This window comes from Pocillopora damicornis, chromosome 12 (genome assembly GCF_964200805.1).
Source record: "Pocillopora damicornis chromosome 12, jaPocDami1.2, whole genome shotgun sequence".
NCBI lineage: Eukaryota > Metazoa > Cnidaria > Anthozoa > Scleractinia > Pocilloporidae > Pocillopora > Pocillopora damicornis.
In genome coordinates, this window is record NC_142681.1 from 19,435,480 (window position 1) to 19,453,111 (window position 17,632).

The window sequence follows — 17,632 nt, forward strand, 5'->3', positions numbered from 1 at the left end:
ATGTCACTTCTTGGACTTGTTCCGGATTATGGCAGCGATTCTAGCAGTTCCTCTGGATCTGATGAGGAAGATAGTAAAGAGTGCGAATCTAGTACAAGTATCAATGACAACAATTCCGGCAATAAAGGAGGAGAAGCTCAAATACCACTTCCATTACCATCGTTGGATGTAAATACAGATAGTTGTTCATCTAGATCTGTCTCTAAGGAACTCAACCAGCGAGCTTACAAGACATCTTCGGTGTTCTTTAACCCATTTCTTGCTGAAGAGAAAAAGAAACTATCAGTTTTGGAGAAACATGTACAACTTTCGGAAGGAAAATCTGAAAAAGACGAACAAAAATCGAAAAAGATTTGTTTCAAGTTTCAGAAAGGACGATGCAGAATGGGAGACCGCTGTAAGTTTTTGCATGGCATCGATTCAGGATCTGTTAATCCTGGAACTGAAAAACCCAGAGAGCCTAGTTTAGCTGCAACTATTTCAACTGCAGGGACAAGATACGAACCAGACGAAGGAGAAGAAAGATGGGAACCTTCGAAGAAGAAACGAAAATCAGGAGTAACCGACTCACTTGTTCCACCGAAGCGAGCTTTGGCAGCCTTCGAGAAACAGCGGCGTGATGACAAACCATGGACACAATCATTGTAGTTTTGTATATATTTTAAAGGTTGTGCGGTGTAAGAATCGTTTAAGCTGTTACTGAATTAACTTTGACAATAAATTAGTCATAACAAACAAAAATTAATGAATACGCGTGCTTTAACTCTGGCCTGATTCGTACACTCGAGAACGAAAGCGTGGGAGCTCAAACCGTCCAATAGTCATAATAAATAAAGGGGTAAGTTTCTAAAGAAAGTGTGGAGCTGTATCGGTTGGGGGTAATTGGTTTTATCGCCTGAGTCGATAATGTAAATTGGCCACCGTAAAGAGTTTCTAAAGCTGACTAAGCGAGCGTTATGTCACCGTCTTAACTTTGTCATTCGCTCTGACAAAGGCTAACGCGCTAAAAAACAGCTTTAGAAATTCTCTTCGGTTACCATTTTACATTATTAACTCGTTCATAAATCAGATTAGTGGTTAGCTGATGCTCTAAGTCGTACTCTGTTATTATGGTGGTGCGAGACTGGACACTGGTGAATGACAGCAAGAAACAGAGGAGAGAGGATGGGCCGAGTCAGAAGGAGATCTGCCTTGCCTTTCAAGAAATACAAGCTCATCACAAGCCAACTGCTATGTTTGCTTTCCGTTCCTTCCATTACTGCAACCCTCCAGAAGTTCTTGTGGTCTGCTCTTTTTAATGAGAAGGTTTTAAAATACTCCTTCACACTCTCCCGCTCAGTGGGTTGCCTAAACTCCTTCCCCACCTCACAACTATCATTTACTCTTGAAAAATAATTTTATCTAATTTTCTTACACAATTATTAGCAGGGTGCTGAAGCTAGAATAGTCAAATCAGGGTGGAAAATTGCTAAGATGGACGGTTCTAGATGATGTTTCCACGAACTGAACTGGGATGGTGGAGCTGGGGGGAGGGGGAGGGGGGAGGGGGAGGGGGGTGTGGACACTTTTTGCGAGGACGACGTCTTATTTTGTCTTGTATAAGGGGCGGAAAAGAGACTACAATCTCTTAGTACTTATTTAGAGTATATTTCAAATTTTTCTGGGGGAGGATGGCCTCAGACCTCTCTAAAAACTCGCGCCGCCAGCGCTCGTTTTCGAGCTTCCCCCAGTTGAAAATAGGCTCTGCCCTCCCTGATGAGAGAGAAATTCGTTTAACTTTCGGTTTGGGTATTTTACCTCTGATCACCACAAAGAAATTCCTCCAAAGAAATTCTAGACGCAAAGTAAATGTAGAACAATGGTTTCAAAGTTATGGAAGATGCGCACGAATGTTTGTCTCACACTTTTATCACTTCATCAGTATGGTGACAAGTTAGCACTGCCTGAATAATAAATAACATAACGAAACTGTACTGTTACTAAACGTTACTTGTGTCATATTGATTTGTAATGAAAAATGTAACAGGAAAGATAAAGATGAAAACATGAAAAATAACAGTTAACAAATGGTAAAAACATAGAAAAAAGACCAAAATAAAAGAGCTTAGTTTCAGTTTCAGTTTGTGGTTCCTGTTTCAGTATTTTGCACCTATGGTTATTATGTTTTGTTGCTGTTTCTTTTTGAGGTGACACAATATTTCTGTTAAGGGTTCGACAACTTAAAAAGGCGACGCACCGAAACTTCAAAAAGTAAAATCAATGGCAGTCTCGAAAAACTGTTTCATGTGGACTTATTGAAATTTTTTGTAGAAAAAAGCCGCTGCTTAATTCGTCAAATCGAATTAAGTGTAAATCATTCAAATCTGAAAATATGCCTCTTCTCTCGTGCACTGTACTGTAGCACACTTTTCACAGGTCACAGATTCTCGAGGATACCTTCCAGGTCCAGTCCCTCATGAACCACTGGCGGGCGTTCCACACTCTCAATTTTCTCATCAACAGACGACTTGTCAGTGTCGTTGTATGACTTCACTTTTGGCTTGGCAGCGGGGAGCTGAAGAAGATCCTCGACGCGAGTCCCGACTTTAAAAGGCTGTGGTTTCGGTTTTTCCAATCCCTTTCGCCAAATCGGTTTTCTTTGCACATCCATAACCACAATCACCTCCTCGAATTCGTCGTAATCATCATCGTCATCATTGTCATCTTTTTTGTCAAAATCATCAAGGCTTAGAATAGGAATAGCTGCTTTCTCTCGTTTGGCGACTTCAGGGCGGATTCGACTCTCGTATTTTGTCTTCTTCGGGTCCAGAATGCTTGCCTTAGGAGAATTATCCAACGGATATTTCAACAAAAGATCGATTAGCGCGGTGTCATAGATCTTACGCTTTGGCTCGGGTGATTGCTTCTCTTCCATCCACTCCGGTGTCTGAATATCAGATTTTTCTTTGACGACTGCCTCCATAAGGGGTTCGTAGTCACGACCGGAAGACTTTGAACCATTTCCAGTCATACCTCGGGCTTCAGTTTGCGTTCTGCCGACTCCAGAGGTGTTGAATGGGAGTGATCGCCGATCAAAAGAGTTGAAGTCGATGCTATTGTTGCTGCCACTTTGCCAACGCATAGATTCCGTGCTGGAGTCAAAGACATGTCGAGTAAACAAATTAACTTCTTGCGCCGGAAAAGGCGAGCCTTTAATTTCCATTTTGACCTCTCTGCGTTCACCAGACTGTTCACTGCTCACACGTCGTACAGAAGTTGTTCTAGTTGTGGTCGAAACCATGGAAGTTCGCACCACTCGTCTAGATTGACTTTCTTGCCGTTCTGTGTGCGCCATTACTCTGATTTGCACTCGCTGTTGTCTCTGCACTGATTAAGTTTGCAAATTTCAACCTTGTTTGATTTATCTGCACTGTCTTTTTGCTCAGGCTTGATGAAATTTCGAAAAAGCTGCTACGTTTGTCAGAGTTTTCACCGCTGTTTAGAATCCTAACGTTTCTTCGGAATACCCGGAGTACACTTCTAGCATGTAGACCATGGATAAACACGCCCCTGTAATGAAGGAAAGGACATTAATAAAAGAAAAACGAATGTGTAATGACAGCGAGCTGTGAATGATGCATGCAAATCAGTTTGGAATTACACGTTTTAGAAGCGAACAATTTAACATTTGATCACATTGTTTGCAGCGCAAGCACTCACTTTGTCCTCGTTTGCCAAGCGTTGCAAATTTGCAACGGTTGTCTTTGCGTGTTAAAGCCCTGCTCAAGAATTATACTTTTAGGCCGATTGGAATATGTTTTATCAATAAGCAAGGCCCTTATGTTATTTTGAAATCACCAGGGAATTGTTGTCTGGAAGGTTAACCCCTTCTATTGTTGTTCTATTCTTGGTCTGACATTGGTAGGGATGTTAATTTGAATGCAGTCAAAATTTAATCCTAGCATTAGTTTGAGGACAAAAAGAATTTCGAAGGTGCTGGTCTAAAAAAAAAGATAAAGTGAATCTAAGAAAGTTTGAACATTTTAAATTTTGTAATAAAATATGTGCTTATTGTTCATCGTAGTGTAAGAGAAGAGACGAACTTTGTTCGTTTGTTTCATGATAGACTCACGATAGACTCTGTCGTGAGACAAACGAACAAAGTTCATCTTCTGTTTTAAATTTTGTCTCGCAAATGGTTTAAATATAGTGACTTCCGCTGGATTCGAAAGAAGTTAAGCGGATTTTTATCAGTACTGTTGTGAAGAATTTGCAATAAACTTTTCAAAACATTTGACTCGACTTCAATCTACTCTCAGAAATGATACCTCCCGAGCTCTAAGGGAAAATGACTTATGGCAAACATTTGTTCTGTGTGCTGCTACGAGTCAGAAAACTTAGTAATTGAATATCAATTAAGCATTGTTGTTTGTATGCAAATAAACTCCCTCGCTATGCAATTTGACTGCTGTGGAACTCGTAGAAGCTAACGATAAGATTCCGCTTTGACTGAATATGTTAAAGGGGTTGTAATTAATAATTTTCAAGTGGTAAGTTTGAGCTCAGTACAACACTCGCCTTGTCTTAAACTTAGAATGAGCAAGCGTGTTAATTCGCGAGGGGTCCGGGCGTGAGGGTTGGGGACGAAGTTATATGTTGGGTTCCCTCGATTCCCAGGATTCTCTGAATCATAGATCCGTGACTTGAGAAACGTGTGGAGATCTGGAGCGAGCCTCGACTCGCAGTTCCTTGCGAGACCTCTAATAAAACTGCGTGACTTCGGTCGGCACCGAAGAAGGAAGAAATAAGGATTGGAATGTTCTAGCAAAATGCTTGTGAATGGAAACAAACGTGAAGTATAGGCGACGTCCGCCCACTTTTTCAAGAGGTTCAGCCTTGAATATTCAACATGCCACTCTCGAAAGCTTCGTGGTACTTTTGGTAGAATTAGAGAATTCAAGACGTCAGTTGAAACGAAATGAAGGGTTTTTAACCCTTTCACTCCCAGTAGTAACCAAGACAGAATTTCTCCTTACAATATCAATACAATATCAAGCAGACAAGTGATAAGAATATATAAAAATATCAATTAGTGGGTTATCACTTGATTCAATAACAAATTCTCCCGACCAAAATTACAAGCAATGTATGGCAAACAGTAGGGAGAATTACTAAAGAGATCATGGGAGTGAAACAGTTCAGCAAGTCTTGGAAGTTTTTCTAAAACCGCTGATTAACCTTGATCCAGGTTCAGAATTTATCCTGGGCCTCAATACTGTTTAGTGGGAACGGTTCAACCTGCTTTCGGTTTAAGGAGCTTAACACCAAACAAGGGAGAGAGACCGAAAAAGACTGACAAAAGAAAATAAAAAAAGTCGATCCAATCATGCATCGAACAATCCAGAGTTAAATCATTTCAGTAGTAAAAAATCATAGTGGATTAGACAAGGTTGAGTTATTTTATTGTTCACCCTCAAAGCCTTTCTGTTCGAGATTAAGATCAAAGCGTGTCTTAGAAGCACTTAAGGTGAGGCACGATAATCACGACTTAACCTGGGCAGGCAGCAACTTTTAGCTGACCAGTGGAAACAGGTAAGTGATGAAAACCAGTGAGTTCCACTATCTAGCAAATTTGGCTAAAGCTTTTGAAACAAATGAGAAGCCTTAAGGGTATTTGAGGTTGAACTGTTTCATCGGGACTTATATTTTGTCAACTATTTTCTGTTTTATAAACATGGAAAAGACGAAGATTCGACGGCAGATTTAAATGCTTGAAGACCAGTCCACTTCCCTACCAGAGTCATTAAACAATTTAATGTCATACATACCTACGTGATGACATTTTTGGTTTTGGCGACCGCACAATCTTCGAGACTTTTATGAGATAATTTATGGTTTTCAAGTTGTATACACCAACAAAAGTAATTTAAAAAATGCATTTCACATCTCCAGAATCTTCAGTTCTTCAAAAAATGGTTTAATGAATTTTAGAAACCGCTAAACACTAGGAAACAGCTCAGAGAAAAATTTATATTTCTTGTTACTCAACTTTCCTATTGTTTCTGGTTTGTTCTAAAGTTCACGATCCTTTCCTAAACAAAGACATGCATAAAATCAATAAAAGTTAGTTGTTGATTTTTTAGCTCTTAAAAATTTTTTTCAAAATTTGATTTGAATTACAGAGAACAAAAATGGTAAAGATAATCACTTATCTTATGTTTTTAGTTGGTAAAATTAAATATATTGTGCAGCGGACACATCGTACCATTTTTTTAAAATTACATATAAATATTCATAAATTGAGCAACCCACTTTTGTTATTATTATAACAAAGTTGTAAAGAAGACCTCGTCGTATATACAACATGTCTGCAAGAGTACCTCGGTACGCCGCAAGGAGGTCGGCGGTGTGGTTTGGAATTCCTTTCGGTGAGCTTTTCAATCATTTATCAAACCTTTTTGAGATAAGTATTTAAGTAAAGTTCATTACTGCGTAAGATTTATGCACGATTTTTTTTTCACTTCATTATCAAGGTTTATAATTACTGCTATGGCAGTCGCAAGAACTGCAAGACTTGTTCTTCTTTGTCCTGCATTTTAAATGTAACCTCGTATGAATCGTTTTACTTTAACTAAAACAGTACTTTCAATTCTGCAACTGAACTAAATTTAAGAACGATTAAGGTATGATTTTAAGCGAACATTCCTGAATTGATTCCTCGACATGACCTGAAGTTAGGATATAATTGGAATTTGGCATATGAGGTTTACCTATTTCTACCTGAGTTGCGTAGCAAAATTTATTTCCAAAAACTATTTTAATCTTCATTCAAAAAAAATAAATAAATAAACAAACTATGAGATTACTTCTTAAAAGCCGTTGCTCCTCAGATGCTTGCGTGAACACAATGCTGTCACGGATGATTTCACGTGTAAATCAATCAAAGAACCGTTAAGCAATAAAATTTGCATGAAAATGTATTCTATACATGAAGATTATGGGCGTCAAGGCACAATGATGCGTGTAGATCTGGGAACTCAAAATGAAAGTGCCTAAAAATTTCACCGCAGTGGAATTCTTAATACCATAACCACGAAATTTTAACAGCATCTGATCGCGTGTATATGGGTAGTTCGTGGACGCCTCGTAAATCCACGTAAATTCAGCATTCTATCGGTATTTACACGTGGTCCGCCACGTCTAGCTCATTCGCAGATTTTCACACGCTTCATTGGTCGCTTCTGTTGTCAATTAAGTATCGAAATTATTCAATGTGCTTTCACAAAACCGCGCCTTTTCAGTTCAGAGTACGACGAAAATCGAAATATAAAGTTCGCGTGTATCACGGTACGATCACGAGATCACGGGATTAACCAAAAAACTCCTGGATTATAGGGAGCACTTCTTTCCGTACATCGGTTATTTCCACGCTTTTCGTCAGATTGTAAATAAGGAATATTCTCGTGATTTACGATGAAAGGTAGGTTTTAAGATCCTCATCCGTTATGCACCTTGGACAGTGGATTGTTTTGCCACCAGAAGAGTTGCAAAGTTTAAAATCTTAAGTGTTTCAGATTCTGGAGCGTGGATCTTTGCGGATCAAGGAATTTTCGACACTTTATTTTGATTCTCACGCTGGTGTACAATTGTGTTTATAAGAGTCGAAATCGTTTTATCCCGCTGGTTTTGTGGAGGCTTAGATATACTTTAGTTCTTTGCCATTGCTTTCTCGGTAGGAGCAAGTCAGGAGAATTTTTCAGAGAACATTTTTATTACGTTGGAAGTCTTTTGGAAGATTTAAATCCACAAGATCGTATTCGCTCGCCATATAGCACGATGCCTCCGGCGGAAATCAAGTTATCTGTAAGCGAAATACACATTTTATGCCGCTATTTCGAAAGTTACTGCAAAAGCACAAGTTTTAATGTTGCATAGAGCCCAAATTTTCCATAACCAATTGAGTGAGAGAACAGATAAATGACGCACACGTTTGATTAGAAAGAGATGTTTCGAATACTACGTTTATTTTTAGTCTCCATTGTTTGCGGTGTTTTTTCAAACTTTCAAGATCGATTTATGCTTCACTGACGACAGCTCAAAATCAAACATTTTACAAGTTAAAACAACGTCCAACTTAACACGAGACAGTAAAAGTTGTAAACCCAAAAGTTAAAGGAGAATGAAACTTTTTTCCATGTCGGAGAGTGTAAAATTGTATTCGCTTTACATCTAAGATGATTCCGCCTTATTTTAATCTCCCCTGATCCAATATCTGATGGGTGAAGTGCCGTCTCAGTTAAGCACTGACCCTTTGGCGCAGGCGATATCAATTGACGTAATGTTCGCCATAGCTTCACCACATCACCGCAAAACCTTAAATTAAGACACAATTGATAATAACGACAATTGAAATAAACGTGATAGAATTTCAGAAGCGGATATATGGATTGTTGGCACCCACTAAAAATATTTGTTTGTTTATCCACTCACGTTTATCAAACTAATCTTGAGTAAATAGAATGAGAGAAATGGTAAGTTTTGAGCTCGCTAAAGAAATAGAAAAAGATGTATTCGTCTCGTCCCTACGAGGAATCAAACCTCAGACCTTCGGATTCCGCGCTCCGATGCTCAACCGCGAAGTCTCTGTGGCTCAGTGGTAGAGCATTGGAGCGCGGAATCCGAAAGTCTGAGTTCGATTTCTCATGGGGACTCGGAATTTTTTCTTTGTCCTACGCCCGTGACAAGACGAAAAAAAATCTTTCTCTAATCTTAAGCAGTTTACAATACTCCACTGAGTTCCTAAAATTTGGAATTCTCTTCCAATATCAATCAATGGTTCGACTAGCTTTTCTACATAAAAAAAAAAAAAACAGATTGAATTTCAAATGAAATGAGTCTGAATTGGTCAAGCTGCACATCCACAACCTAATTGCAAACATATTAATAACCAAGCTAGCCTCCCCCAGAAGCCTGAAGATTTCTTGTGGGTCTCCTCCCCTCTACCATACTATTGAATTTTTATAAATGTTACTTCTGAAGTGACTAATAAATGATGATGATGTTAGTAATAATAATGGTGATGACGTTTGTAATTTTTTTCTCACAGCTTGTTTAAGGTGGTGTTGCCCGTGCTGTTTACGTGGCGAACCCGAAGAAAAACCGCGGGTTAAAGTCGCGTACGGCGCTGATAAAGACTTGAACGCAGACGAAAACATTAACTTACTAAAACCCGAAGAGTTGCCGCAAGACACCGTGAAAGAAAACGGAAGCACAGTGGTGAAATCTGATAGCGACGAAGAAGTTAAGGACGACGAAGGGGATAAAAAAGACGAAGGAGATAAAAAAGACGAAGGAGATAAAAAAGACGAAGGAGATAAAAAAGACGAAGTAGATATTGAAAACGAAGACGACGATACTATGTGGTACACGGACGAAAACGGACGGCGCGTACGACGTGTGCTGACAACGGTGACAACGACTTCGACGAAAACAACATCTGAGAACGGTGATGATGGTAAACACCTTACGAGGGATATATTACAAATGGAAGGTAACCATGGAGGAGTTGACAAAGATGAGGATGTGGAAGTCAGGGAATTCGTCGATGAGAATGGCCGGAGAGTTCGACGAATAATTAAGAAGACGATTGTAACAACAACAACCACGAAGAGAACGACATCCAACAACGACGGACCCACCACTAAAGAGATAAGCAGCGGAGAAGTGCTCCTGCAGTTTGGCAGCAAGCCTCCAGCGGATGAAGTGAGTAAGATCAACTTCGACATCAAAGGGCAGCCGTTTGGAAACCACGACCTCAAGTTTACGACCAGAGGCCATACGACAATCAGTACTGAGTCAACAGGAGGAGACAATGTTGGAAACAGCACATCTTACCATCGGTCGGTCTTCACCAAGACGATTGGAGGCGGAGGAGGCACGACAGTAGTCGAGCACTCTACGAAGAGTTCCGGTCATGGCAACGACCACCCGATAACAGCTGTGACGAAGGAGTCCCGTATTCACGTCCCAGAGTGGATGGAGGAAAAGTCTTTGCCTGAAACAACACGCCGAAGCCATGGAACTTCAGACATAAGTGTTCACCTAAATTACCCAAGAGATTTCACAACCAAGAAGGAACCAGAACCTGTTGCTAACGAGAGCAAGATCCATCCTCAAGTCACGAAACGGGACAAGCCTGTCATCGATATTCTTAGTCTTGAAGACGTGGTCAAGGAAAAAGAGAAAGAGAAAAAAGAAGAGAAACCGCCATCACCTCAACCACCTCCCACACTAGAAGACGAGGAAGAGGAAGAAGAAAGTGAAGACGAACAAGATGAGGAATATGATGAATTCGAGGAGGAGATAGTTGTACTGGAAGTACGAAGAAAGCCTCGCTACCACAGGGGACTGGAAATTGCCAAAGATGAACCCGAGAAGGTTGGGATCCCCGTGGAGGATCTACTAACAGTGCCAGTAATAGAAAAGGTACAAGAAAGTGCCCCTATGGATTTCATTGAAGAGGAAAAAGTCGTAGCTGTGGAACGCGAGCCAGTTAATGAAGGTGCTTTTGACTTTTTCAGTCCTGAGTGATAATTTTCAGGGAACGAATGTATCATTAGAAAATCCTATAGCGTCATCACAGTAAACATAAGCGAACTAGGACCATAACAATTCACATACGTAAATGGCAAAAATTTAAGTTAAGCTCTTTAAGAATATTTGGGAAGTGACATTTAAAACGCTGCTTGATGCCTATCATGCTTTCCTGACCATTATTAGAGACACTAAGGGACTAGACGGGTAAAGATTTCATATTTTAGCCGCGAATGCTTCATCGATTCACCTCTGACATATTAGCAATTTCAAGTGTAGCCTAACTCTGTTGCGAAAATTTTTTATTCTGTCAAAGTATGATAATAATTGGTTTCCAAGAGGGGGATTAATTTTTAAAATAAATACCCACCCACATCCTGTCGTTGATACAAAAGTGAATCCCCTACCCCTCCCCTGTCAAAAAGAAAGAAAATTACAACAACAGAGTGACTTTCCACGTGACAGAAATATAACATTGACCAATGACAACTGTCAAAACTACCGAGGTAATCACAGAAAGTACGCATGCGTGGGAAATGTGTGTGACAAAGTTTCCGATCGGTTTTAGTATTGAAAGCATGTAATTGGCGAAAATAGTACGAACTCAATGTCAGCCAATCACAGCTAAAGTACTAGAGGATGCTTTGCTGTAATCAATCGAATCATTTTAGAAAGTAGGCCACTTATTTCTTAAAAGTTATCGGGGACATCTTGCAGTTAAATTGGTACCTAAATTGAAAATATTGCAATAAAAATCTCTTCAAACTCTTGATCACCCTCGTAATAACATTTTTTATAACTAAAGCGGACAAGTGAAGCCAGAACAAGTTATCCGACCGTTTAAAAACCTTTCATTACCACTGTTCCAAGATGTAATTTTCTTAGTTTTCTGTCCAAACAAGCCGAAGATGGTTGTAAAACTTAGTCGAGAAACGTCTTTATAGGTCCTCACACTTCTCTCTCATGTCCATAGCATGTACCTTGTTGTTTTTCCTCACTTTTCTGATATAAATCTTAATTCTTGGTTTCGATGTACAGCGTACATCAGTCTCTCGGTGAAGGAAACATCACGACACGAAGACAAAGGTCAGATGAGCCTTCGGTGACTAAAAATTCGGTTCAGCGGAAATACAATGGACAGTCGCCTTGAAGTACGCCCCAGGTCTCTTCAAAAAGCCCCACTACATCTGCAGAGAATGGAGAAAGTACGGTGTTGACATAATTCCTTGTGGAGACAGAAGCGTACCGATAATACCACAAATATCCACTACGCTTAAGATTCTTCGAATAAGTACTTTTTAGGAACCCGTTCGATTATGCTCCACATAATTTTATGGTAAACAGAGGTTGCTGGTACCTTCATGTAAGGGTGGGTGTTTTGTACTCTTAAGATTTTCCTCCAAGTGTTTCACAGACGAGGCTCCAATAATAACAGCATCTGAAACGGGAAAACCAGTAGCACTGAAATGAAATAGAACAAGGTATCTAATTAGGGCGGAAAGGGGAGGGGGGGGGAGGGCTCGTAAGAAACCTGAGGTTTTAAATGGGGAGGGGGGGAGCTTACGAACTGGAGGAAGACTTCGGTGTCAGGAGCCTAAGGGGGACCTATCCCTTTCTTTCCTAGTTTTTTACTGGTTTATGCAGGAGAATTAAGACGATTCCCAGCAAAAGTAGGAGATCTGCACAAAACATCATCTATGCCTCTGTCCCCCTACAGATCATATTTAAGTAACATACAAAACGCGTGTATGATTTAACTTATTTCAGGTTTAGCGTTCATCGGGACACAGACGTTTTTAGTGTCCTACTTACAACACACGAATCTAAAATTATCTGTCACTACTTGGGCCATATCAAGAAACTATCGAATCTGGCTGGAAGAATGTTATTGGAACCAGAGTTACCATGGTACTAGAAAATCAGAGAAAACACTGATAGTACCTCCACAAGCACCGTCCATCTTTGAGTGATGGTACATCCACCTGAGAGATGCGTCAATCAAAGTCACTTTTCCTTCACCATAAATACGATCCAGTGTTGTTCTGAGTATGTCAAGTAAATCAAACAACGGCCTCTTCCAAAAACGCTTCACGTAGCTGGAAAAAATGTTGATTTGAATTGGCCAGTGTGTGCGAACAACTTGGAAACTCTGACTAATGAATTGGGCCATTTAGTATTTTGTAATGCTGACGGATGTTGTTGCTTGAACAACAAGCACAAGCACTAATTAAATGCGAGCTAACCACCGTAAGTGTGTGCAGAAACAAATCCTCTATAGCTCAATGGCAGAGTATAAGAGTGTACAATCCGACCAGATTACGAGCAAACCCTCCCTTTCGGCGAAATCTGTCGCGCAAGTCAAAAAAATAAGCGAAAACAAAAACGATATTAGCGCGACGCGCGGAACTCTTGTGAGTAAGTCCACAGCCCCTACTTTTCGAGCGCCGAAAGGGAGAGGCTGCTCTAGAATCCGACCAAGATCTGCGCATGTTGGCTTATACGCTTGTGTGGTTGCGAACCAGCTTATAAAATGCAATCTCATAGAATCTTTGTTTTATGTCTACACCAGAATATCTTCAATAATATTATGTGACCTCCAAAATAACTTCACCATGTAGGTGAATAATAAATATACGCGTGATAACATAGAAAACACCACAGAGGCAATAACAAACCATTGAGAAACAAGGATGAATGAAGATGGAGAAGATTTAGACGGATTATAAATCACAGACTTGAAAACTGTCAGGTAAAAGGTTCACGATCATTAGATGCACAAACGGTCGGATGAGGCCCAGTGGAAAAACACCCTGGTTGTGCAGTCACGAAAAGCTATTAGCACTAGTTGACCCTCGGGAAATATTCGGAAAAGATTCGGAAAAAGCTTCGGGAAATATTCGCCGTGAATTTGTAAGCTAACTTACACATCAGCCCACTCGCCCGTGCCTGCATAGCGACCATGTTGAATGTTACCGCTATCTCTGTCCTCGTAGCGATGTTTTCCCGTCAACAGTCCACCTGCCAACTGCAAAAAAAAAATTTAATAAATAAATAAAAATAACAATTTCATTCTTTGTGTAAAGCAAGACTCTAACAGCATTCATTCCCTACATTCCCTTTTATTCGCAATATCGAGATTTAGCTTCTTTTTTCTTCACTCTTTGGGGTCGATGGGTTGATGCCTTAGCTGAAGTTCTTGCCATGCAATACTTACAGGGTTATACGCATAGAATGCTATTCCAAATCTTCTCAAGCATGGAAAGAGTTCTTTTTCTATATCCCTGAAAATAATTTGTAGGTCTGCATTAAAACACATATCAACATATCTCTAAGTTAACTGAAAAGAAAATATCACTAACTTTCCCTTCCCCTTCACACTCCTAAAATCTGTACCCATACATAACTTAACAAATGCTAAAGGCTGGTTATTTACATGAAGTCTGACCCAAACTGCGGTTTTACTTAAGTAGTTGGCTTCAGGTTTCCTCTTTAATAAATATCATTCCAGCATTAACTTTCAGCCCCTTTGACACTGTTCACAAAACTAAATGTTCAGATAAAGGGTCTACCTAAATTGAAGATAGTTTAGAATGCGGTTTTGTTAAACAACGGCTAAAATTTGTTTTAATAATCAGCCCTAGAAGTCTAATGGTTTGAAATTGAAATTTGACCCAGCACCAAGGGCTGTAAACATCATTAGTCAACCAACCAATTGAGATTTCTTTTTTTCTCTTTTTTAACGCTTTAACTCCCATCAGTGACCAAGACAGAATTTCTCCTTACAATATCAATACAATATCAAGCAGACAAGTGATGAGAATAAAGAAAAATATCAATTAGGGGATTGTAAGTTGATCCAAAACCAATTTCTCCAAACTAACATCACAAGAATTGTATGGCAGACAGTAAGGAGAATTTCTAAATGAGATCTTGGGGGTTAAAGGGTTAACAAATAGATTCCATGTTGCCCCACGCCTGTTCAGTAATAAATCCCAGCTGACGTCAAAATGCAGTAAGAACAAAAAAGTAACAAAGGAGATGCAGTGGGGTGTATCACTGATGCTCTTACCGCATTTTGACATGAGACTGAGATCTAGTACATGACTGTAGAAACCCACAGCAACACAAAATCTATTTGTTTTTCTCGGATAAAAAAGCAAATGTTGTTAAAGGTGATGTCATCTACGTGTCTGTCCTCCAATAGATTATAAGCAAGTACAAATCAAAATGGACGTGCAATTCAGCTTATCGTATAACATGCGACTCATTTACACATGTTAGAATCTTTTGTGTCAGTTATTCTCTCAGAATGGTTTCCTTTGTCTGGGTGCCTCAGTTGCAACTGAACCACTGTAAATTTCAGCCAAATCTCCATAATGTTCTTTTGTATATAATATCTGCTAAAAATCTTAATTACCCCTCACCTGGTAACTGGATTATACATCCCTTGATACACAGTTGGTACTGGGTAGTTGTTCATCCTGCACAGGTAATAAATTTCTGCCTAAATAATCAGATCAGGTAAAATAAGGCTAATGGCCCCCTAAGAAAATGCTATTTAGATGTACAAAAATGGATTTAATGTCTTTCTGGTTGGCTACCTAATGTAAAATGAAGGACTCAGAAAAGTTCTTAAACCTATGAAAACTCTTACCACTTGCCATGAAGAATAATTTGAGAGACCAAAAGATTTAAATTTGCCATCTGCAAAGAGAGGAGAGATGTAGACTATGTAAAATAGCAGTTACCTCACCCAAATCTGAAAGTCAACGACAAACCATTTGCCTGTGAGATGTCTAAATCAGACCCTAGTGTCTCAAATCTGACACTAGCAACATCCAAAACCAGGCAATAGTGTATAAATTCCAACACTAATGTCCAAAATTGAAAACTCATGTCTAACTCAGAAACTAGAGTCTCAACTCAGATGCTAGTGTCTCAAATGAGACACAAGTGTTTAAATTCCAACACTAGTGTCTAGAATTGGACACTTATGCCTAAAATTGGACACTAGTGTCTAAAATAGGACATTTATGTCTAAAATCACAAACTGGTGTCTAAAATTGGACACTTGTTTAACTTCCCTGTATCACAGAAAGTTTTCAAGTTATGGAGAAGTAATTTGAATGAAAACAGTTGAGAATTGATGAATTTCATCTACTCCTACTCAAAACAGCAGCACTTATAACTACCAATCCCTCATTTAGTCAGTACAACCACAGTCCCCTGGTATAAATATACAAAACAGTACTTTTTATTCCCTTAATTACCTTTGTAAAGTTGATTGACAGCATGGAGTGTCTCCTCAATGGATGTGTTATGATCTGGTGCATGGAGGTAAAAGAGGTCCACAGAGTCTCTTTTCAGTCTTTTAAGAGATTCATTCAGCTGTTCCAACACACTGTCATACTTCAGACCTAACAAGATGATCAAATGTCTTCATTATCTATGGCATGAGCCTTCCATGAGGAGCTGAGTAACATTGTGTAGCATTTGTTAGCATTATTTATCAAAATCAAGGATTTGATATCCACTGGATAAGCAAAGATGAGGTATGAAAATTACCTTTTCCCCAAGGATTTGCCTTTGTGGCAATAAACACCTAAATTAAAACAAGACTATCTGTAAGAAATCAAGTTCATTCTGTATTGCATCAGACACTAGAAGTTGAACTTTTTATCATAAACTCTACCATGTTCAATAGTTATACCTTAGAATCCTTCAAACAGTCCATATCTCCCATAATCTCCTCACTCTTGCCACCACTATACCTAAAAATCAAGACAAAAACTACATAACTGTTTATATTCATATGGGAAGGGTTTCGTTTGTTTGTGCACAAATGTGGGACAAAGTATAATCAGTAGGACCCCCCTAACTTGAATGCAGTTAGCTTGAACCCCTCTCCCTCATAACCCAAACAATATCTGATTTTTCTTGGATTTCACTCCATTATTCCAGACATTTACTATCAACTAACTTGAGCTCCATTTAATCAAAACTCCATTTACTAGCTATGACTTACACATAAGCAGTGTCAAAATCATAGACATCATGTTCCATGCAAATGTTTATAAACTGCTTCGCCTGAAATTGAAAAAAAAAATAGAATATGTAAAAAAATTAAAATGAGCATATCTGTTTTGTTAGGATATTCTCTGATGAGAATTCACACCTGAACTTTTCATAAGGAAGGGGCTTTTATAACAGAGCAGGCGTGGATCTGAGTATTTTTTAAATGAGGAGCTGGATTCAAATTTTTACTTACTCAAAAAACAAAAAAAAGCAGTTTTTCCACCGCAAATTAATTATCTCGTATAACGTATATGTCAATAAAAGAAGGTCCTCAGATTCAGGGGCTCATGCGAAACGGATGGCCTATTGCAGCATCTTCCATAATAATATTATGAATTATCTATCTATGACCACACCTGATCTGCAGCACACTGCCTTCCAAACTCCATGCACCCAATTGATGTTTTGACCGGAACTGCAGCCATCTGAAAAATAAAAGACAAATGACACTGAATATCGAACACTGAGTGGCAATGTTTTTTGATGGAAGGGAAACGAAGATACTTACAGGACACCGTTTCTCCTTCTACCTTCATAGCCACTGCCTTGCATATTTACATATGCGTCGGTCGGTGTACTTTGAATGACGAGATTTCTCACTGGTCAAGATTGTTCTTCAGCGAGATGGAAATAAATGGTAAGGATTTAGGGGTGTGTCTATAATTAAGCTCCTTTTAAATCGTCAAGAAGTTATTGGGCCTTTTTTGTAAGGTCAATGAAATGCGCAAAATTTGACGCGCACGAAAAACATGGCGGATCACCCATCCATACATCTTGAACCGACTGTCGCGCAATTTCTTTGATCAAAGTCTGATGAGAGAGTCATACAACATAACTGGGCAAAAGAGATCCAACACGTACCTTTGTGAGATGACGTGAAAGCAGTCTACATACTGTTAGGGAACTGATCCGACAACCAACTCGACGCAACATTGCGTGACAACAAATTTTCGGAGAGCGTGATAAAAATACGTCATGACACAGA

At 39.3% G+C, this 17,632-nt stretch overlaps 4 protein-coding genes across 6 annotated transcripts; 2 read left to right on the top strand and 2 right to left on the bottom strand.

The window, feature by feature from the left end:
* LOC113680977 (uncharacterized) lies at positions 1-741 on the top strand. Its single transcript, XM_027198030.2, has one exon. It carries the CDS (start codon positions 1-3, stop codon positions 646-648), a length of 648 nt encoding a protein of 215 aa, XP_027053831.2. The 3' UTR covers positions 649-741.
* Positions 742-1,890: 1,149 nt separating this feature from the next.
* LOC113681049 (uncharacterized) lies at positions 1,891-3,865 on the bottom strand. The gene is made up of 2 exons (XM_027198108.2): positions 3,700-3,865; positions 1,891-3,549 (listed from the first exon to the last, which is right to left on the bottom strand). Exon 2 carries the CDS (start codon positions 3,332-3,334, stop codon positions 2,417-2,419), a length of 918 nt encoding a protein of 305 aa, XP_027053909.2. The 5' UTR covers positions 3,335-3,549; positions 3,700-3,865; the 3' UTR covers positions 1,891-2,416.
* Positions 3,866-6,287: 2,422 nt separating this feature from the next.
* Positions 6,288-11,344, top strand: LOC113681021 (uncharacterized). Of its 2 annotated transcripts, none has more exons than XM_027198075.2 (2): positions 6,288-6,407; positions 9,086-11,344. In XM_027198075.2, the coding sequence occupies exons 1-2, from the start codon at positions 6,344-6,346 to the stop codon at positions 10,567-10,569; spliced, it is 1,548 nt and encodes a 515-aa protein (XP_027053876.2). In that variant the 5' UTR covers positions 6,288-6,343; the 3' UTR covers positions 10,570-11,344. The 2 variants fall into 2 exon arrangements, with proteins under 2 accessions (XP_027053876.2, XP_027053877.2); XM_027198076.2 differs by lacking the exon at positions 6,288-6,407 and adding an exon at positions 7,182-7,459.
* LOC113681002 (aflatoxin B1 aldehyde reductase member 4) lies at positions 10,858-17,626 on the bottom strand. 2 transcript variants are annotated; one of them, XR_016181912.1, is made up of 13 exons: positions 17,509-17,626; positions 17,004-17,072; positions 16,598-16,659; positions 16,283-16,343; positions 16,138-16,174; positions 15,843-15,989; positions 15,227-15,276; positions 14,997-15,076; positions 13,787-13,853; positions 13,497-13,597; positions 12,514-12,668; positions 11,930-12,033; positions 10,858-11,759 (listed from the first exon to the last, which is right to left on the bottom strand). XR_016181912.1 is itself a non-coding variant. In XM_089190387.1 (13 exons), exons 1-13 carry the CDS (start codon positions 17,578-17,580, stop codon positions 11,692-11,694), a joined length of 1,050 nt encoding a protein of 349 aa, XP_089046513.1. In that variant the 5' UTR covers positions 17,581-17,624; the 3' UTR covers positions 10,858-11,691. The 2 variants fall into 2 exon arrangements, 1 of the variants encoding a protein (XP_089046513.1); XM_089190387.1 differs by having other exon boundaries at positions 11,930-12,010; positions 17,509-17,624.
* Between the last annotated feature and the right edge of the window lie 6 nt (positions 17,627-17,632).